Consider the following 23,311-nt stretch of genomic DNA (forward strand, 5'->3'; position numbering starts at 1 on the left):
ATTTAATTATTGGGAAAATAAAATTGTGGTACTTAAGCCAACACGTCATGAAAATTTCTTGTCTAAAATCACAATTGTATCACCATTTTTGTATTGGTGCCTGCAAGGAGAGCGGCCATTTTTTATCTAAATACTTGTTCATGCTTCAGAGAACTGAGAAATCAAAGTGTGCTTAAAATCCTCAACAAGCTAACTCAAAGAACAGGGTCCAGGAGAGGACTTTAGGAAATCACAACGTGGTGTAGACATGAGTGTGGTAAGGTTTTGTAAACTCTGTAAACCCCAGAGAGACTAATGTCACTTACAGTCAGTGACAGTGACAATGACTTGCCACCCCAGCTGCAGCCAGGAAGCCTTGGCAGAGTTCACACATACATCCAGTCTCTGAGAAAGGCAAAATTAACCTCAGAACCACATCAAACCTTTTCTGGGGAGAGAGAGGCTGATAATGATGACAGAAACTAGGCTCTCTTGGTCCTCTGGGAGGAGATCAGTGAAGAAAAGTGAGGTGTGTTGGGACTCAGCAAACACTGCTGATTTAGTGGTGCCTTGTGGATTTGAGGGGGGGGGTGTTTGGATGGCAAGAACGGAGGCGAGGAGGGTGGTATGAAAAAGCGCATTGTCAGATACTATCACTCTCCCCAAAGGAACAAAGTCAAGCCCCTCAGCACCTGTCTGAGTGCTGACTATGACATTTATCCATGCTGCTATGACTAAAGCACAGGCCAGATGACCCTGTCTGAACACCAGTCCTCTCGCTGGCCCATCTCGCCGGCTGAGCTGGAATGAAGCTGTCATTTCGTGCCGTGGCTCTTTCACTGTGTGTCACTCTGCGGGGAGAGATTGATGCTCTACCTTTTTTTTTTGCTCCTATTCAGTGCAGCTCCTGCAGTGGGATTAGCTGATTTGAAACGTTGATGAAGTTCAGACAGCTCCAGCTGGGCACAGAGATACGTCTTCATTAAGCTGCAAAGTGCTCCTAAAACATTATCATTAGTCTTCAAACTGCTGGATGGCAAACTACAGTCCAAAGCCGGACTGCCACGTATAGACTTGTCATTTTAAAAGCAGACTGTGGCACCATGTGTCAGGCTTCTATCTGCTTTGATTAAGCCATATGCTTCTGAGATGGGTGATGAAGTTTTACAATATATCTTCAAAAGTTTCATTGGTAGATTTTTCACAAGCGGAGTGGCATGTTCAATAAACCCCAGACTTCAGGAGTGCTGTCAAGACCGTACACATCAGAACTAGTGTCCACCAGAAAGGGAATGGATTGCTGATTTCACATGCCGTGTCTTGTAGAAATTACATTCATATAATAATGATTTGTTTTCCCAATTTCAGTGAAATGTAATCACTGCCTGGATTATGTTCCCTGGCAAAGTTTCTTTATGTACTGCACACGGGGGTGGATGGTGGATGGTGGGCATACAAAGCACAGGACTTTGACTCCGGTTTGCATCACGAGTCCCATGTGTGGTTAGATTTAGGCAACAAAGCACTTTGGCTAAGGCTATGGTGAGGTGACAATCTAGGTGGATAAATAGCACTACAGGTAAGAGGAAAAATATCTATTTTGGGGTGAACTGTCCCTTTAAATGTTAATACTTTGTGTCTTGTGCTTCAAGTTACTGTGTACTTTTCTGTATTAAACCATGATCATGATCTTGGTTTAATACAGTAATAATGATTAAAAAAAGGGGGTGAGGTAGAGAGGGAAACAACAGAGGAAAAAAAATCAACAGCTAAATAATTTCATAAAAACACAGTTAATGCAGGTTTAAATCTCCTTTTTGTGCGTCCTACATAAACGGACATTCAAGTCAATAGATGACAATAGCGGTACTGCAATTAGCAGTTTTATGACGTTGTCGATCAGTTTTTAATTCAGCGAATCACTTCAAAGTATTAAAAAGGGGGAGGTACACAAACAACTCACGCTCCACCCACTTGTTTTGTTCGGTGTAGGCCTACACTACAGGGATTTCCATTGCTTTATGCTTCATTCGATTCAACCAAAGAGGTTGTGATGATGGCGCAGGCTAACAATAAATATTCATAAGGTCGTTACTGTAAAATAACATTAGTCATTAATTGGTGTGCCTGTTTAAAGTGGAAGTAGACAACTTTTCAACTAGCTGTCTGCTTAGCAACTCTTTGATCATAACAGTCATTTTCATCACTGCTCATTTTAGAAAGGCATTAGCACGCTAGCTAGTTGAAAAGTTGTCTACTTCCACTTTACCTCTGAAAACTTCAGATCGAAACATTGAGAAACAAGACAACAAGGAAAGATGATTAGCCGAATTAAAAACTGATTGACAGCTGGTTCGGGCGATGCATTGGTGAGTTGGTGATACGGAGGATTGTAAGCCTCTGACTGGCCAAATAAAATAAAAAAAGATTGACAGTTATCGTCTGCAGAGACACCCTACTCGAAATTTCATCTGTATCCCATTAGAGATATTTCAGAAATGATTTTACAGTATTTAACAGTATGATGTGGTCTTTCATTATAGCTTCAAAAGTTAAGTCTGAGAACATTATGATTCCATACACACTTTATCCAGGTAAAGGAACAAACAAGTCTATAAAAGCACCTTAGTAATTGGGTAGCATTCAATATCCTGCAGCAGCATGGGGGTACTGTGACAACATACTAATAAGCTTTTGGAGGTGGGAGAAGACAATGCCTGTCTGAGTTTCTAGTTACTAACTTGGCATGTGTTGGCCTCCTGGGAGGTAATATTTGAAGAAAACAAATACCTAGTTTGTTTTTCTTTTTTTTTTCTTCTTTCTTTTTTGCAGAGGGTGTTTCAAATTCAGGTCTGTCTCAGATACCTGACTGTTTTAAAGGTAAATGGCCAGGGCTTTCTATTTGTTGTGTATAAGACTATAGAACAGATTTATGCACATGAAAATGCAGGTTCTCATTTCTCATCCGACACAAGGTGCAAGCAACTTAGTAAATGTGGCCCTGAGAGAATATCGGTTAACAGGCTTATAATCAGGTTCCTGGTTTGGATTTTGTAGGCTGGCTGGGAATACATGAGTGGGGCTCAGTCTGGCTTGTGGGCACAGGCCCAAGGGATTGGGGGGGGGCCCTAACTGCACCACGGTTGTGTGACCCGACTATTATCAAAGGATAAGGCAGAGGAGTTTTTTTAATAAAAAGATCAAAACCAACAATGTGTTACTCCATCTCTAACTACTTTCTGACTTCCGTACTCTGTCTGTGGCACTCAGCCCCAAGCTCATTGGTTCCTACTAAAGACGGAAATCTTTAAAAACAGCAAATATATAGTTTCATCTTTGAGAGAGGCTCAGTCATTTTCTTAAAACAGCAGGTCACTGTAGTTTTTAACAAACGTTACTTAAACAGGAGGAAATAGTGCATTTGCACTATTTTTAGTGGCGGATGAATCCACATTTGGTGCTCTAGTGAGTATTCGAGGCAGCAGGATGGTGTGTGTGGGACTGAGTCAAAATAAACTACAGTGTGTGTGTTCATGGTGATGAAGGAACATGTCAGTCAGTGCAGGTGTGGCTCACTGATGTATTTTTAATAAACAACAATGGAGCTCTAAGGCACAGACACAACAAACACACAATGCTCGTTAGTAGTATCAATGCACAGATGGTTGTGGTCGTTTTATGGGTTTTGACAATCAGAAAAAATATAGAAAATCACCAGACTAAAATTTTACCATTTCTAGTCGGAAAGTCAAAGATCTCAGTCAAAAGTAGCGATATCCTGATCACGCTATTTTCTCCCGATTCCTGATCCAAGTCCTTTCATATTTAGTAATTGCCCATACTAAGTCTGACTACTTTTATTCAAGTTTTTTCCCACATCATCTGTAAAGTACAAACAACAAAGACACACTCTAATGTACACACACACTAAGCCTACTGTACAGCGAATGAGCTCTGCTTTAAGAACATATAACCTGCATCACAGGCTTCCTTTGATGGTTTCCAATAATTGTGTCTATAGTGGTGTATAATATTTTGTAGATATTTGTGGAGATGAGTGTCAGTGTGGATCAGCTGTGGCATATTGTAAAGGAGATAGTCAACCTCTATTCATCTCCAGCATGAACAAAATACAGAGATAATGTGCAGTTTTTAAACAACAGCGGGGCTTCTCAGTTATAGTCAACCTGCAAAATGTTGCTGGAAAAGATGCAATACAGGAGGGCTGCTGCTATGTACAAAGGGAGGCCATAAACGTGTCTGTGCCCAGGGGCCCATTGTCCCATGCCCATGATCATTATAACCTGAAACAAGCACAACCTGTATCGACTGGGGCAACTGTTACAAAAAATGAAACTCTATAAAGTCTGTAAGGAGTGTGGCGCAATTACAGACAAGATGCCCTAATCTCCAGCTGCTCCTGTGGAGCCACTCATTGGCTACCAACAGGACACCAGAGTTGTTCTAGTTAGTGATTGTACTGGACAACAGTGTGATCTCGGTCTTTGACGAATTCAGTTGTTCAATTGAAAGGTACAAAAATACACGTATAAAGCTGAACTGATGCCAGTGTTCTTACTTCGATCTGCAGCAGTGCCTCCTCTCTTTGGCGAAGCACTTCCACGTCCTCCTCACTGATCTCAGACAGGAAAGCCTGAGCTCCTCCCTCTGAGGCTACTGCTTCTCCAAACAGTGGGCCCTCCTCGACCTGCTCAGTGGACGGGGTCTGGGGACTCTGTAGGAGGACACACACACAAAAACATTAGATTAGAGTAGATTAGATTAGATTAGACTCTAGAGTGTAGTTATGATGGGAGTAGATACAGCTACCAGTTACCTCCGATCCTAACATTGTTTATTGGCCCAGACTAAATAATCAACTTTGAAGCTAACCGTTTTTGTTAACTGATATGTTCACTGCTGGTAAAGAGGCATCAAATTCAGAAAACTCTGCATCACTTTCCTGGGTGTGGTTTCTATGGTTGCCATGGTCACATGTCGAACTGCAGGTGGCAAATAGTAGTGCACCCTCATGAAAGCTATAGCCACCCTCTCTCCTTGCCACTGTTGTGTTGACATTGAAATCATTGGAGGCGGCAGCAGCAACAGCAGTATTACAACTACTACAAGTAGCAGTACTAATACAATACTAACAACAGCAGCAGACTGAGTAGCAACAATGGTAGCAGCAGTAGTAATAGTAAAGGGTCGCAGTCTTGGTAGAGATAGAATTAGAAAAAGTAGCAACAGTAGTATTAGCAATAGTAATAATGGCAGCAGTAGTCCAAAATGTTGGACCTGATTGGAAATGGACCTGTGGAAAAAGTTCCAAGCATGACTTTTTATTTCTTTAAAAAAAAAGATCCATTACGGACAATCATAGCTGTCAAAGCAAGTCTGAATCCAAAGTTCAGTCAACCTGAACAGACCCAAACAGAGAAAGAACACCAGCACTGGCAGCAGCATGTTGTGCCACTAATTAATCAACATTTGTCATGCACTTCACAGTTTACATTCTACGTTTTGACAAAAATTACCAACAATTTTTCTTTTGTGATCATTGTGACACACCATGTGATCAGAGATGATAGCGGGTGCACTTAGATCCTTTCGAAATTAGACATAATGTCACACAATGACCTGAGACCTGCAGCAATAGAACGGGACCATAACCATCAAGATTGTACTGAATATGAAGTCATTTAGACCTGGCCTGACTAGGGTCCCAAGGTGGGTCACAGACAGGAATCAGGAGGACTAGGAGACCTGTAGTAGTAATGGACTTGATTTGGTTAGAATTCCATTTTTGTAACAAATGTAAATCACATTGTAGTGGCGAAATAACTGGTCATTTGCAGTCAGTTTTCTTTTTACTTAAAACATATAATGTGGGTTTTCTAAATACTCAGTATACACTCATATTCAGTCAAACTGCATCCAGTGGTGGAATACAACAAAGTACATTTACTCAAGTACAAACTTAACCTGCTTTGCTTGAGTATTTGCATTTTATGCTACTTTCAACTCCACTAGAGTTTAAGGGGAAATATTGTACTTGTTATTCCACTACATTTATTTGAGAGCTGTAGGTACTTGGTACTTGGCAGTTTCAGATTTTACATAGCATTGTTGATGCACTCTTCTAGATTAAACTACTCAAGTGTGTATAGAGTAGTTAGCTTTACCATGACCAGCTACAACATTAAAGTGTTGCTTACAAAGACCACACTTGTGACCCTTGCATGCACGTGAGAGACCTCCAGGGCTCACAAATTCATCAGCAATTTTGCGAATGGCTAACATTTATGAAACATTTATGATCTGCATGTATGTAGTGCTTTTGTGAAGCTCCTAAATACTTCTTCCACCACCTCTACGTCAACAGAGAAACACTTAAGCAGCCATTTTTCTTCTATCAAGGTAACCAATGCTCTTCTACAAGTTCCTTTTATTTTCAATTTCTTGTCAAAGTAGGACATAGCGGTAGCCACCACAGCAATGACAGAAAGAGTCAACATTTTCCATCGTATTCCAATGCTAAGCTTATGTTTAAAACAATGGAAAGATCAAACCAAACTAGGTTTATTTTTGGAATTAAAGAACAGACGTTTCAAGGAAGCTGAATAAGACGGTGTAGTCCCTCATTCGTCCAGGAGTGTTCTATTGTAGAAGTGTTCTATTTTTTCACAAAAATGGCTTCCTTGACGCCCCGTTCAAACCAACTCTTCTCTCTATTTAGAATCTTCACCTCGCTGTCTTCAAATGTGCGGTTTGTAGCTTTTAGATGCAAATGCACGGCGCTCTGTAATCCTGAGTTAGCGTGTCGTCTGTGCTGCGAAAAAAGAGAACCCCTCTTTGAACAGAAATGGTGGTCTGAGATTCAGTCTGCCCAAAGCCTATCACAGTGTATTAGCACCTTGGTCATGCCAATCACATGCTGATCAGGTATTTAACAGTGATGAGGGAGGTGCAGCCAGATAACAATAGGCCTGATTACTGATTACTGGGCCATCATGAAACAATTAGGTCAGTTTCAGGTGAAACTAGCTAATCAACAGACACTCAGGTAGATTCCTACCTAGAGTCTAGCCAGTTACTGATATTTCATATGTTAGCATGTTAGCTTAGTGAAATGTAGGGGTTGGCTGAGACTGAGGCTGTTAATCCATGAAAACCTGTACACTCATTACATGTGCAAACAGAAGCAGAGGAAAGGGAAGAAACATATAGTCAGAGAAAGGCCTGGTTGACTTTTTTGCTTTGCTAATGTCTTCCACCTCTTTGTGGCTGACTGCATAGCTAATTCATGGTAGAGGGGCCAGTGTGGGTTAGAGCACAAGGACCAACCCGGGCTGAGTCACAGCGGTCTGTCTACTGGCCACGATCTGACTCACCACTCCTCAACAAACTCTGCAACATTCTGCGACTCACTCCTCCACATACATACGCTCAGGAATATATTAGTACATCACACAAATGGGGAAGACTCTAAAGACAATCATTCTGACATTTTATTGCACAAGTTCACACGCTGTTAAAAAGTTTGCTCATTTTCTCGAGTTTCCTGCAAGTTTCCAGTCGACTCTGATGACATGAATTTAAAGATGCGAGTGGAAAGCAGTCAATAGCACTTGCAAAATGGTTGTCTAAATGCATATGTATGGCATTCCAAACGTCAGGAAGCCTCTCATCATTTGCTATTCCCGAACTGAAAAAGCCTTCCACTTCATCTACAGCAGAAAACACAGACTCTCTGTTCCTGCTGCCACTGCTCATACTAGATGTAGCAGTAGTTTCACCAATTTGTTCTTCCACAATGCACTCACTGATTAGTGAACTTGGTGCTATGCACTGAGGGTAGACGGAGTTATATAATGTACCATCCAGCTTGCCACCCCCAAAGCCCTTTACCTCTGACGCTAGCAGTATAAAAGACCTTGATAATATGCCTTCAGAGAGACATAAAACCGTAATACGTACGACTCTCCCCTCTGTAAAAAAGATGGATTTTAGAGGCTCTTTGTGAGCAAAACGGTTCTTGACTGAATTGTTACTGTCCAACCATTTGAAGCTGTAAATTATTTTCCATTCAGTCCAGGAGAAGGGTGGTGTTCAAGATGGTGTCCTTCAATCAAAGGAGTTCAAACCACCACCCAACTGAAGTACTGTTGAGTGAGACACAGAGGTGCTGTTCTGTTGCTGAGCTGATCTCTGAACACGCAACTTTCTCCATACTGATACAGGTGATCCAACTTGGTTCATATACAGCTATTAATAACATAAAAAAGAAAAGTTCGACATTTTGGGAAATACACTTGTTTATTCTCGCTTAGAGTTAGACGAGAAGATTGATACCACTCTCATGTTTGGATGCTAAATATGAAGCTACCGCCAGCAGCTGGCTAACTTAGCTTAGCACAAAGACTGGAAACGGGGAAACAGCTCGCCTGGCTCTGTCCAAAGGTGCATACCAACACCAATGAACACATTGTATCTTGTTTGTTTCATTGGTACAAAAACCGTGTGAAAGTGTGAAATGACAAATTGCAGTTTTTCGGGGGGTTATATCCCGAACTATTTCTAGGTTAGGACCACTAACCTCCTGGATTGTCCGCTGGTTGCTGGGCAGCTGGTCCCAACCAAGAAATAGTTCAGAGATAACATAAAACAACCAAAAACAGAAACGCGCGGGACAAACAGAAAACACAACCAAATACAGAATTTTGCAGCATGTATCAGTATTTGGTTGTGTTTTTTTACTTTGCAGCGTGTTTTTCTAAATGCTGTGCATGTGTTGTCAGATTGGTGAAGACGTTTTCTTCATTTGCTTGTGTTCTGTCCATGGCAAGTGTTTTCTTAAGTTGCAAAGCGTTGAGCGTTCATGGCCACCGTACACGTAACTAAACTGTAGCAGTTTAGTTACAGTAACAATAACAGTTTAGCAGCTACCAAACGACTGTGCACACATTGTGCATCATGTTTGTGACCTATGCTTTCTCACCCATACAGATCAATGCTCTCTTATCCACGCAGATCATTCATTGGCTCCAGCTGAGCCAAATAAATGCTAAAACAAAATGTTCCGCCTTCAGCATAATTGCATGCAGTGACATCACTGGAGCCATCTATTGCTGTCGCTTTAAATTTGACAGGGAGAACGGTGGTGCTGTATTTATTACTCCTGCTGTGGCGGTCACCTCATATATAAACAGAGATCAAGTTCTATTTCTTATTTTGTTGTTTTAGTCATCTGAAATAAGGATTCATTCATATGCAGTCTGTCTGTAATAAGAATTGGCTTTTATATGTTAAACACAAAGCCTCTCTTTTAGCTTTCACAGGGCTAGAGTGAAAATTAACTCTTGCCAGTAAGCAATTTAGATTTCGATAAAAAAAAAAAAAAAAAATCCAGACATTTCAGCAGTGCATAAGAGTTGGATGTGATGAATGGAGTCCACTGTAATATAAGAGTGGAAGAGACTAGACAGAGCTTCAAAGGAGCCCGTGTGAGGCTGCAATCGAGCAGAGAAATGCCATCTCATCATCCTGCTCTTTTATGAATGACAGTGAAACAAAGGGCGGATTTTCACCCTCCATATCTGCTCACCTTCCTCTTGTCTTTCTGTGCTGGAGGGAGCAAGGCCCTTGAGCGCTCTGCAATTTTCTGAAAGAGGAGCAAATGAATAGACTTGGTCAAGCAGTGTCTTATTGAAGAGGTCAGACATGTTTTATTTTGCCTATATGTGCAACAAGTAGCACTTCAGATGTCCAACTTTCTGCCAATGGAACAGCTCCATCTATTTATCAGTTATTAATAAGAATTCAGTGACCATTCCAATGAATTTATAAAAGCAAATGGAGATATTTTATATGTGGATACCTTCTGCAGATCCCCATAGCGCTGCACAGACTCTGAGAGTTCAGTCTTTAGTCTGGTCAGGCGCAGACGGTCTTGCTGTGCAACAAAACAAGATTAGCTTTAATTAGCTCAAATGTTGTTTAATCCACAGTTTATTCTTCAAAATGACAATGAATGAGGGAGGAAGGGGAGCACAAAATACCCGTGAAGAGCCGCTGATTATATCAGAGAGCTGTTTGATGAGTTGGCTTGTGCTGGTGATGACTTTATTGGTTTGCTGCTGCATGGAGTGTCTGGGAAAAAAGATTGGAAGAAGAACAGAGAGAGAGAGCGAGAGAGAGAGAGACAGCATTTACTGAATAATGACAAGCCAATATTTCTAAACAAAAGTTGAGCTGATTTTGAAGCAATACTTTAATAATATTTTATACATTATACCAAAAGGTAACCATTTTCAAGTCACGAATGACACGTTGTTAGAGTGATCTCCAGAAATGGACTGACATCAGGTTCAAAAAGCATCTGGAGATGAACAGACCATTATGTAAAATTCCTGATAGAAAATGTGAAAAACCCATTTAGAGAAAGAATTCAGTGTAAAATAATTGTTAAAATTAAAAGAAATTTATATTATTTTAAATATATATATTAAAAAGAGTACTCTAGACCCACTCCTCAGTGGTACCAAGAAGAGAGACCATACCTCCCCTGTACTAGCCTCTCTTGTCCTCAGCTTGCCACTAACAATTAGATCCACCCCCTCACTGCATCATTGTAAAATATTATTTATTTGAATTTTAAAAACTTCAGATATGCTTGTTTGATATATAAGGCTTTGCATGGGCTCCTTTGAAGGAATTCATTAAACAGAGGGCTGACAGTGGCATTGGCACCAGCTCCACCACATCAGGACAAACTGTGCGGTCAGTAAAGGGAAGTAAATACTGGAATGGCCTAGCACTTGCAATAAGGAAGTGCCCTACATATCCCACTGTTAAGACCCATCTCAAACAATGGCTGAAGGCAAACCAGAACTGTGATCATTCTTAACTTGACATGTTGCACAATGTATTCTGTCTTTTGCTACTTGTGCACTGTATTTTCTATCTGTATATTGTCACAGTGTTTCTGTTTTTGTTACCTGCCTAGGGACTACATATGTAAATCAGCACTTTTGCTAAACTCTGGCATGTTTACATCTTGTATTTTTTTTACTGATGTTCATTGACATGCTCTGTCCCTATGAAATAAACAAACAAGCAAATAAATAAATAAATGCCTTTCAAACCTGTCGAAAGAGCCATTTCCTTTCTTTAGCCTCCCCTAGCTGTCATCATGGAGACATGCCTGAGCACACTCTGGTTTTTATTTTTTTCTCTTTTATTTGTTGTTTGTGCAATGCTGTTTGTGTTATGATTTATCAAGATATTCTATGCTTTTGTTAATTTACTTATATCCTCTTATTTATGTCTGTGTTTTTGTTTGATTGTAATCATCAATCAAACAATCCCATAATTTAATCTCTCTGTAAAGCACTCTGGTCAACGTGTGTTGTTTTTAAATGTGCTCTATAAATACACTGACTTGACTTGACTAGATAATTCTCACAAGATGATCTGAAAAAAGGTGGAATTATCTCACCCAGTTGGCAGATTTGTTTCACTTGTTTTAAGAAAAGAAGATTTTAGGACTCAATAATATGACAAAATGGATATTTTTAAAGCCCCTAAGTGTAGAATTTGAAGATATCCAAGTTTAGCACGTCTCAGTTGTAGTATTATAAAAGACACTGTGTCAGACAGCAATACACACCACTGATCCCCATCGTCCCCTCACAAAGCCAGCCCAGGGACACTGAGAAAAACAGCCTGAACGCAACACATAGATTGCACCGATGCACCAATTTTCCAAAACTGGTTACTCTTTGAACTTCTTTTAAGACTTGTGCTATCAAAGGTATTTGAGAGCACTGCTGAAAACAGCCATGAGTGATGCTCGTTTAGCTGCATATGTCTCTTCACTTCTGTGGACGACAGCCAGCTGTAGATTGAATGATGTTCCTTTGATATTTCCAGGACAGCTCCAACGCAATTTTATAATAACAAAGGCTCCAGTGATCAACAGCATCAGTGTGAAGAACTGTTGGCTTTTGTTTTCTGAAAGGAAAGGCAGCAAGGATTTTTTAACTTCTGTTCAGTTATCATGTGGAGAGAATGAAAAGACTCAAAAGGAAGAAGAGGCTGATATATCAGTTTCCACACCAACTATAGTATTTAATAGCTTAAATGATATGTGTCTATTAGTAAACTGAAACAGCAAAGATGTTTTAGAATAAACGGAACGTTTCCTGACAGTGTATTTCATTTGTTTTCCTACTACAACTTAAGCATGGAAAATACGTTATGGTTTCGAGTTAGGGAAAGATGGTGGTCTTGGTTAAATGTGTGTGCTTTAGTAGACTAAACACGTGGGACACAAGCCATGAGCCCTGGTCTCCAAAGTCAAACTGACCGGAAGTATTCAGCCTAAAATACACTGTAAAAATTGTCTTTCAAAGTTCTGTGCTTTGTCATTGTTGTCAGATTGGGTTAAATACTCTGTATTTAATTGGATGGGCAGCTTGTGAAAATTTGGGGTTCTTTTTGAACCATTTGGGTGGTTTACTGTCTGTGCCCCCAACGAAAAGTCATTGATACAGCAGTGATTCTGTCTCTTCTCTTCTCTCTTTTCTGAAAATTAGGCAGGTTTTAAGATCTGATTGGGCTACTTGACATCAGACGTCAGATCTGGCCACAATCAATCCAGCCAACTTTTAGGAGACAAGGTTGCTTAATGGACCAGAATGCAATGTGGTCGCAGCCACATGTTGTGTTATGACCAAACATTTAAGGTACCTGTATACTCAGAGCTGCTTGTCGGATGGTCGAATAGCTTTGGAAACGCCCTCCCCACACATTTGTGACGTCGGCTGTGTCTTTTCTGAAACCGTCAGTCCGACTTTCCCGCCCGCTTCACGCAGTGATTGGTCAGCTGTGTGGCGGTGACAAAGGAGCCAGGGTTTGAACTTCTCGCTCTAACTTTTTTTTTCTTTCATTCTTGACACAATGACAATTAACACTATGAATGTCTTCCAGGAGAGACTGTCTGAAAATGTGCACATGCTTTTCATCCTGCCTTGCAGTGTGGCTAGAAACAGTTATAAACATTTTTGCCAAATTAATTTCCAAACCAAACTACTTTCCGCTAGTTATTTTCTACCATACCCCAACCCTTGCTGTCCGTTAAGTACAAAGCTGGCAGGCTAGATATATGCTCCTACTACCAACTTTGATTGAAAGTAGCGGATTTGACAATGGGGATTCTGGGAATCTTAGGAAATCACTTGAAAAGATGCTCTGCCAAAAAACTAAAGTACAACATTCCATCTAAAAAAAAGTGTAGAGTACAAACAGCTGTCTGATACAGGTGAACAGTGTAACAGCCAAATCCTCTGCTTTTACTTCTCCAGTGTGAAAGGTTGAAGGTGAAGCCATATTCATAACTCTCCAGCACGTCTGCTGGAAGTCCGGGTTAAGACAGTTATTAAATATCTATGCTGTCAGGTCATCCGGGGCTTACAATCCCCCCCCGACACACACACACCACCACCACACACCACCACCACACACACAGCAGCCTCGCTTCCCCCAAAGGCCAACTCCCATCCTCCAAACTCCAGACACTAAAACTGGACCGCCCCACAGAGATAGGCAGCCACACAAACACACTTCTGCTGCTGCATGCCCTACTCAAATATTGATCTACATGTAGCTGGGGGCAGGAGGAGCAGTCAGACCATAGTGCATTGGGGCTAAAAGGAGCATGTCACTATAATTCTGTGTCTGTTGTGAAAAAAGCCAAAGTGTCACAGTGGAAAAATACCTGAAAAACATCAACATCACATCTGTGCAGAGCAGGGTTAAAGAGAGTTGAAGAGTCAGCGAAGTAGACAGGCTAGAAGTTAATTTTGCTGCTAGAAATAAAAGTTTTACTGTAAGGAAATAATTAAATTGGACAGCTGCCAGCGTCTCTCCCTGGCCAAAGTCATAATAGACAGAAATAGTGTTTTCTATGTGAAGAAGTTCTACACTTATAATCTAATCAGGATTTAAGGATTTAAATGGCCGGTATGCTGTTTTACATCACTGCTGTCAGGTGATAGTAAATCTGTATATGCTTGAGTTCAGTTAGTATGATAATATAAATTTAATATTCCAAAGATTGTTTTGTATGGAAGTATAGTGTATAAATGATAAAAGATATTAAAAAAAAGTTACATTATACTTACATGGCTTGTCTTGGGCTAAGTACTGTACTACTGGTTTGCCTATGTGACCAGCCATGTCAGTACATATGCTTTATGATTAGGAATGCATTCTGCTCACAGACACACCAGTCTCAAACTGAATATGGGTGCACACACACACACACACACACACACACACACACACACAAACACGCACACAACAGAAAGATTAACAAGTGCTAAACCTCAGCCTGATGCGTCATCGTTTAGCTTTACAGCTAAATGATGACGCATCACATGTCTTCACAACAGACATGAAGGATTATTTTAAAATCACATCCAGCTAATGCGCCATCATGTTTCCCACCAAAATTACACAGCAGAGCACAGACTGTAAGGCTGGCACTCTGCATCAGGGATCTGCAGGGCTGACAAATACAACTGAATACGAATGTCCAGCTGTGATGTGAAACATATGGAGAGTTTCATTTTAGGAACACCTTTAATGCATCAATCAACATGTCTTTCAAATATTTGCCCTCCCCAATGACAGAATCCCACTCACCAATCAGTGATGAATATGTTACTTTGTTTTGACTGTTGCAAAGTCCAGTGATTTAATGTTGGACTTTTATAAATGGGGGACTCGGTTAAAATCTGTGCAGCAGAGGCCGAGATATCCTGACTTTTACTACCTAGAATGGCTCAAGCTCCAGAAACACTGGATCCTACATTTCCCATGATGCAACCCAGTAGCATTTTTCATTATAGCCTCCGTGCCTGCTAAGTGCCCACATCTTTCAACCTCCAGTTTGTAAAGCAGGTTTTCTGTTCAACATTTGTAGTCTCAAGCCCAAACTGAGTTTACCCTGATGACATCACTATGACATCGAAGACAATATACAACTGGTTTCACAGGCTATGGAAGACTCCACATGACTAGTATTTTGACTCTGGAACCCGAACCCCACTGCGTCCACGTTCTGGGGCCTATAGAGCATCAGCATTACAGTCATTATCTGACTGAGCGGCTAACTCCCTGCTGACTCCCCACATGCACGAATGGCACGAAAATAAGAGACGTTTTGATTTTTATTGGACCTCAAGGCTTAAAATCTGATATTCACAGTCACATCAAGTGTTTTTGATGCCTAGAACTTGCCAGTTGTTTTACAGCTGTAACAACTGCCCAACACTGTGACTGTTATGACTGCAACCCACTCATAAAAACAGCACTCGCTACAGCGCTACTGTACTGGTTGCAGAAAACACATCATACCTTAATTACGGCTTAATGGTGGTACAATCAATCAACAGCAACTTTCTGTAAACAGATGGACAATTGTATTCATTTGACCGGTAGAAGTAGAGGCAAGCAAAGGGAATCCTTTAAAACTCGCAGTCTAAAAATACAATCTGAGCTGTGCTTCTGTGCTGATGAGCTCTGATGGATCATCCGTGAGACAGTGGAAGCCCCGCCCACCACTGACACGCCGTTACCAAACAATAAGAGCTCGCCCACCACTGAGCAGCCCTGAGAGGACCTCTTCAGTATCGCTGCACAGTGATACATCTGCTAGTCACACTCCCTCCCCCTCAACAAGCTCGAGAACCAGGCAGCCAGAAACAGCATGCAAAAGATTGGAATTGCTCACACTGTGAATTCCAATCATTCAGCTCTGTTGTGTGTTTCTCCTGCCTGCTTGGTGTTTGGTATTCCTTTGAAGTCTGGCTGGCCCTGGTGAAGGAGAACTGAGGAGTCTGGAAGCAGCTGGCTGGCAGAGGGAGGTGCGAAGGATGGAGTGGTGACACAGTGATGGTGATGGTGGGGGTGGGGGTGAGGGGTGCTGTTCTCTGACTGCAATCATAGTTTCAGGGCTTTACAGGATAGAGCGGAGCTTACACTGGGCTCTGATAAGGATTAAACCACCAAACTGGAGTTGCTTCATACACACCGCTGACCTCTCACTAGCTCAGATATAACATTGCAATTTGTAAAACTACAAAATATTCAAACTACACCGGTGCTGTATGATGACACTGTCCATCCACACTGACCACATAGTGAAGGCAGCACATGATCCGCTTCAGTCCTCCATCAGTGTCACAGCGTATGTAACTGCAGTGCTGATGTGGGCTCAGACGTGTTTAGGCCCAATGCACAATCACCGTAGTTACCAGTTATGGGTTAGGTAATTACTGGGAGTTTGATGGTGGGGTGATCATCTCTGTGTTCAGTGGACAGACGGGTCAGGAGCTATTCAACCATCTAACAAGCAGTTCTGACGGAGAATACTGGCAGCTTCAGCCTCTACCATCGGAGGAGAGATGTGCGCCTCCTGAGGAGTCCTGCCAGCTCGCTGCTGGTACATGCAACATGTGGGTATGGAGGTTTAGAGTTGGCGGAAGGGCACCTGTAATGAGTAATTAAATAGTTAATAAAACAATAAAATAATAATTTTGCAACTGTGTAATTAGTAAACATGTAATTTCCTTCTCAATGAATTGTCATGGTTTTGGGGTTTTGTCCTGTTAGTTCCTGTTTTATTGTGTAATACTCTCCCTCCCTCTTGTGTCTGGTCGTTTTGCTTCCTGTCTTTGATTGCTTTCATTGGTTCCACCTGTGTCTCGTTGTCTCCCCTACCTGAGTGTATTTAGTCAGTGTTCTTGCGTCGTTCTGTGTCAGATTGTCGTATCTCTTGCACCTGTGAGTTCTGGATTCTTTGTTTTCTCTCGTACCGTACCTGTCTGTGGATTTTGGATTTTGCCTGCTCGTTGGATTTGTTTTTCTGTTCTGGACTGGCTTACCTGCTGAGAGTTGCTTTTGCCTGTCAATTCAGTGTAAGCCTTTTTTTTTTGTATGTTTTTGTTAATAAATTACTGATCTGCACCAGCTGTACCTGCTAGTCTGTGTTTGGGTCCTGTTTCCTGGCTTGACTAATCGTAACATGAATTATATGTAATGACACTGGCACATACATGTATTAGTGCTTTGGATTGTGGATTATCATTATGCAACCTGTGTGGACAGCTATGATTCACAATTCAAGCATATCTGTTTCATCAGACACGTGTGGGTCGAACAACTGTTAATGCCAAGATCAGACTGCTTGATATCGGCTCAATAAAACTCCAACCGGACAGACTAGCTAGATCAGAACGGCTAGCATGTCTTTTCTTGCCTCCTCCTCACTTAATTTGATAATTACTACGATATGTACCGTGACACTCACCCAGAGGAGCACAGAGCTCTCTTCAGCGCACAACTGTGCACGCTGCAAGGCCTATAACCTTCACCCTCGCCTTGGCTTGTTGCTGTGTCAGTGGGTGAGGAGAGAGTTAATATTGGGGTTTGGAAAATACCCACAGTCCAGCATTATAAAGATAATATTGAAAATGATGTTGACGTGTGAGCCATAGCTGGAGAACTTGGCTCTTCATATGAGGAATTATGTAAAATAACTTCTTAAAAGACTATTGATTTCAAAGCAGCGCTCCACTCTATATTCTCAGTAGGTTACTGTATGTGCAGCACTTTAGCTTGGAGCATTGTATGATGTTGTAGCAGTGGTGTGTTTTCAGTTTGAGAAGCATCAACATGCTGTTCTTACTGATGGCATATTTCAGTTTAGCACAACCAGTATCTAAAATAACTATAAAGTTGCATCAACACCACTAACTCACCCAGTATGATTGTAAATAAAAGTGGCATTTCCCTCAAAGCAATAGGCGGGGCAGAAGACTGATAGCTGATGTAAACAATTTACTGTCGTCTGAGCCAACTCTACGCACTGATTTAATGAGATTCTGTTAAAAAAAATCCTCATTAGTGCGTCGACCTTTGAGCTTAGATCTTTCTATAAAAGGTCCAGAATGAACATCCATGCCCAGATGAAAAGAATCAGTTTCGTAGAGGTTTTATGAGGAAGGAAATGCATTCATCATCTTCGTCAGGCCTCAAGGATACACACGGTGCATTTAAGTGAGAAACACTGTACCTTTAGCTGACTACACATGCATGCAGCGCCTGATCCAAACCACACTTGACATTTTATATTTACATTTATAGGGATGTATTTCAGGTGCTTATCTAAAGAGACCTCCAATGAGAGCAACAGGAAAGTAGAGTTCAATTCCCCGATCACCCACCACAGTAAAATCATACGCATATGAACACACACACACACACACACACACACACAGCTGCAGTTTCAAAATCCATCTGACATTTAAAAGTCCATCTCCAACAGAATATACACCGACTGTTGGGTCACACATACACGTGGCTGTATGAGAGCGGTGCATTAACGTGGGTTTGCGAGGCAGAGCGATGCCTGCTTGTTGTGTAAGAGTGGAGGAGGACGAAGGTGGAGAGGTGTTTTCACACAGTCCTGCTCGGAGCCTGAAAAGACAGCTTTGAAATGTCTGCCTGTTTCCTGCATGTGCCCGGCCGAGTTTATGGTGAATGTTGATTTCTCTGCTTTCTAGGAATTGCTTATACAGTTGTGAAGTGATGACACAGCGCAGTAATTACTACTTCTCTGACTCCGAGGCCTCCAGTTTCATGGCGTTACACATGTGGGTAGCTGCAGCTGTGTGTGTGTGTTCACTTATGGAATCTACCGTTTGCGCTGGTCCACACGGTCTCGCTGATTGTTATGTGCCAAAATATGTGTCAAATGTCAATAAACAACTTATGCTTTATTTATTTATTTGTGAGGACAGTCTAGTGATCCACCTACTCTTCCCCGGTATCTGGGGAGCCTCTGGATAAACACAGTCTCTATAATATGATCATCCTGATATTGTATGAGAAAAATATCACAACATTACTGTTGCGTCGCTACAACAAAATCTATGTTGTGATATGACAGTGGTTCCCAACCTTTTTAAACCACAGCACGTCTTCATAAAGATCTCTATGCGTGCCAGAAAGAGGGTTGCGTTACTATGACAATCAGCAACCGTAAACTGCCATGTGTCTTAATTGTGGTATAACTGTAACAGGGTTTTTAATGCAGCGGTTTAGATGTTTATTGCTTATTTCTTCCATTTTGGTAATTGAAAAACATAATTATAAAAATATGGTTAATGTAAATTGCCTCAATTTTTTTTATGTGGGGAAACATTATTAAAAACGGCAGATAAGGAGCCGGGCTCACAGTTTTCCTCTGCTTCCAGCCTTTATGCTAAGCTAGGCTAACCGCATCCTGACTCCAGCTCAGTACACGAGACTGTGAATAAGTGTATTTCCCAGATCCACACTAATTATTACTGTAATTATTTTTAATTAGCCCCACATTGTCAGCCTCTTATCACTGGCTTTGCCTGACACCACTGCATTATAACTGTGGCGCCGTACCACTCGGTCATGAAACTAAAGGTCTGAAACTGAGGCACAGGACCTCGGACCTCTCACAGACAGCAAACTATTCTGGAATGAACATGTCCCTGACTTGGCATCATGGGTTTTGTAATATGTCAGTTTATTGGATCAGATTTAGTTTAATGCTGTTTTAGCATCAAACTGCAAATCCAAAGCTGCAGCTTCCCAACACTGCAGTAAGGAACACAGTCTAATAATGTATGTCTAATTAGGTTACAGGAAAATGTGAGTTTTTTTATATCCTTTCTTCATTCTTTAGTTTTTTTTAATTAGTGCAAAACAACAGATAACATGAAAATTGACATAATACAAAGTAATAAACTACAATGACACTAACCTTTCTAGCTTTTCTCTATCCTGTTGGTAGTTTCTCTCCTTATTTATGTGTTTTTTAAATAAATGCTGGCTTATTTAGCATGTTGGTTTGATAAACTTCACACCCCATCAGCTTTGGGGTTTTTTATAATTGGAAAATGACCTGATATTTCTGGCAGCACACGCGGCAAAGTAATCATTCTGAGTTTGTTTACTGACACTTTAATCAGTCTGATGCCACAAGATTTTGTTCCTCAACAAAGGAACCACACAGTGAAATAAATAACAGCTGATGGGCTGGAATTCATCACAAACATAATAAAACAGTACAAAGTTTACAGATCAATAGAAACTTGTCTACAAGGAAGAAACAAGTCTAACAGTTTTAGCATCAGTCAGTCTAACGTTATACTTTATTTTCCTCCTGATCGGGCCTCCATCTAATACTGTACAAGTCAATGGGTGTAGGAAGGTCGCAGAAGATAGCGCCCCAAAACCAAACAATTGGATTCATGAGTGATTGGCTGAGCAGCCAATCAAGACCTGCCACAAGGGAGGCTGTCTGTTTGCATTGCTCGCACTATCAATAATTGTAGCTTATTGTTAGAGAAGCAGAGACTTTTAGCAACTTTATTCCACTCTTTTAAGAAATAAAATATTAAATTAGGTCTATTAGCCATTGCCAGTGCCACTGGTTCAGTCCAGCAGATGGCGACCACGCCAAGTCCTACATGTCTGTGTGTAAAATGGTAATCTGTAAAGTTAACTGCAGCAATCAGTTAACTGAGTAAAAAGTACAATATTTCCTTTTGAAATGGAGCAGAAGTAGCAGCAAATGGAAATACTCAAGTAAAGTACACATACCTCAAAACTGTATTGAAGTATGGTACTTTCCACCACTGGTAATATGTGAAAAATTGAAAATAAATGTTCAAGTAATTATTTGCCAAAGCATTTGTGTTTCACTTGCTCTTGTTGTTTATTTCCTTCTTGCTGTAGAATCCATCTGGCATCATGATGTACTGTAGCATACTGTGTCTGCAAAGAGGCCGTCAGTCAGTCGGGGGCGCTCTCCTCCAAACACAGCCCCGTGTCCTCTGGCAGGTTACAGCCAGAACACCAGTGAATGCCTAATGCGCTAACAAAGACAATGACACTCAGAGGGTGCCGGCCATTAATCCACTTAGACTTTTTGCCGTGTGCATTTCCACGATTACAGGGGCGGGTCAAATTCTATTAACCATGAGATTTGAGTTTTTTGCCTGAAGGCAGGCAGGCAGATGGTGGTTACCATTCTAACCACGGGCACAAACAAGACTTGCTTTTATTTCACAAAACTCAAGTCTTGCTTCTTGCAAAGGAACACGTGTGTGACGATCTGCCGCGTGACATCAGTGCAGCGTATGCATGGCTTTTTTCAGTGTGACTGGATGGAGATCAGATAGCTGTAGTCCTCCATATGTTACTGCAGTTGATGATGAAGGGGATAGGGTACAGGGGGAGGGAAGCAGAGAGTGTAGGGGGTGTGAGTGGGTGTTTGGATGGGTGGGGGGCAAGGGTGTGATTTCCATTGGGAGATATGACATTCTCTGTTTTCAAAATCATTTTAGACCACCAACCACTCCCCCCTTTATAGTTGCCACTTGGGTGAATTGCTGTAGTCTCCCGTTACTGCTCAGCCATCTTAATCCTGATGAAATGAGAATGATCTGTCTTGATTAACATCTAGCATACACTAATCTGAGGTTCATTCACTTAAATTGTTATCATGCACTCACAGCAAAACTTCACAGGAAGCACTTCCTCAGTCTGTGTACAAATCCTGCCTCCATCATAAGAATTGGCAGACTCTAACCCCGAACATGGCCCTAATTTCCAACCTTAATAATCTGCAGTAGAACCTAAAGTGAATTATTAATTGGTGAAGCTTGTTGGGGACTGAACATAGCATGACAGGAAGCTCTGCAGTCATGTACTGAAGAGGTACAGTAGGTAATTGAGTGTGACTCAAAACATTCTAAACTCAAGGTTCACTTACTAGCTTTTTCGGGAGCTTTTGTCCATATGCCAAGGCACTCTTGAGCTTATGGAACTTAATCAGTTGTCATCACGTGACCTAAGTACAGAACTGTGATGACACCTGAGCAAGTTCCATTCACTGAAGAAGGCTGTTTGTTATTTGAAATTTAGAAAATATTTTTATTTTGATTTACCTCTATATCGTGATCTATTGTGCGTCATGTTATACCAATAAAATACATAAAGAATGTAAATAACAGCTAAAGTAATGAAGCATACAGGTACTGGATAAGGTAATAAAGCAATCACATGTTTTGTCTTAGTCATTTACAGTATATATTGCTGGTGTCTTCTTGTATAACACAGCACTGTGTATGTTAGGCTACCACTATGATGGAAGGATAACCAGGCCCACTGACGTGTTAGTGGCAGGCCTGTTATGAATGTATGTAAATAATACAGGAAACAAAATGCTGATTGATTGATTGATTGACTGATTGAAGTGGTCTGACTCCTGACTAACTGTCCCAGCTACCTCTGAAACCAAACTCAACGTCTTCTCAATCAGTGATCCATTAATGGGCTCTGAGTTTGACGAACCTAACTTTAATAAGTTCTATTTATAATATGATTTGAAGGACAATAAAGTTGAGAAGTGGGGGAAGTTATTTTGGGGGTCCAGGGTTCCAGATGTAAAAGTCCATTTGTTTCCTGCACTGACAATGTTACATCAACACTCCCATAACAACTGAGCAAACTGCATTGGCTTATGAAGATCATGTGATATGACTGAAAGCTCCAGAACATACTAAATGGACTTTGTAATGAGACTACTTTCTCAACTGAGGATATCATTATGAAGGGACTAGCCTCTCCTCCAACTTCACTACTTCAGTATTGTGTAACTGAAGTGCAGATATAGCCACCCTTTTGTGCCAATTTTCTTTAAAACTGACCACTTTCATGCTAACCTCACGGGTACTCGCTTTATTCAAACAGCATTTCAGTCAATAGACCCTCACAAGGAAAACAGCAGCCCAGTCAACAGACTTTCACAAAGAAAATGAGAGTTCAGTCAATAGGCCCTCATCAAGAAAGCTTGAGGTTGGTTCTTTCAGTCAGCATGGTGCTTTCTTTTTGTCACCAAAACACTGTAAAGGTACAAGAGACAGTTATGTTTTATTGCTAAAATGATTTTAAAAGTCTTCGTATGTTTTTGTGTCTGGAATTTTACTCTTGTAGGGCTAGAAAAGCCTTGGAATAAGCATACATCATATTGGAAAAAATTTGACTATTCACCTAAAACCCAGATAATGTTATCATTATCATTTTTGGATATGTGTCTTGAATGTCATAAATTGTGTCATAAGAATCAGTTCATGTTAATATTTATCGCAGGCGACAAGAGGAAACGGTTGTAACCGCAAAAAAAAACAAAAAAAAAAACGATGTTCAAAACAAAAGCCTC

General features: G+C 41.0%; 1 protein-coding gene across 6 annotated transcripts in view; it reads right to left on the reverse strand.

The window, feature by feature from the left end:
• tsnare1 (T-SNARE Domain Containing 1) overlaps positions 1–23,311 on the reverse strand; it is a 168,551-nt gene that overhangs the window by 75,037 nt on the left and 70,203 nt on the right. For all 6 annotated transcript variants that reach the window (XM_044208680.1, XM_044208677.1, XM_044208678.1 and 3 more), the window contains 4 exons: positions 10,041–10,131; positions 9,860–9,934; positions 9,587–9,643; positions 4,559–4,714 (listed from right to left, as the gene is read on the reverse strand). In XM_044208680.1, the coding sequence (XP_044064615.1) occupies positions 4,559–4,714; positions 9,587–9,643; positions 9,860–9,934; positions 10,041–10,131 (379 nt within the window). The remainder of the gene's footprint in view (positions 1–4,558; positions 4,715–9,586; positions 9,644–9,859; positions 9,935–10,040; positions 10,132–23,311) is intronic.

This window comes from Siniperca chuatsi, linkage group LG9 (assembly GCF_020085105.1).
Source record: "Siniperca chuatsi isolate FFG_IHB_CAS linkage group LG9, ASM2008510v1, whole genome shotgun sequence".
Lineage (NCBI taxonomy): Eukaryota > Metazoa > Chordata > Actinopteri > Centrarchiformes > Sinipercidae > Siniperca > Siniperca chuatsi.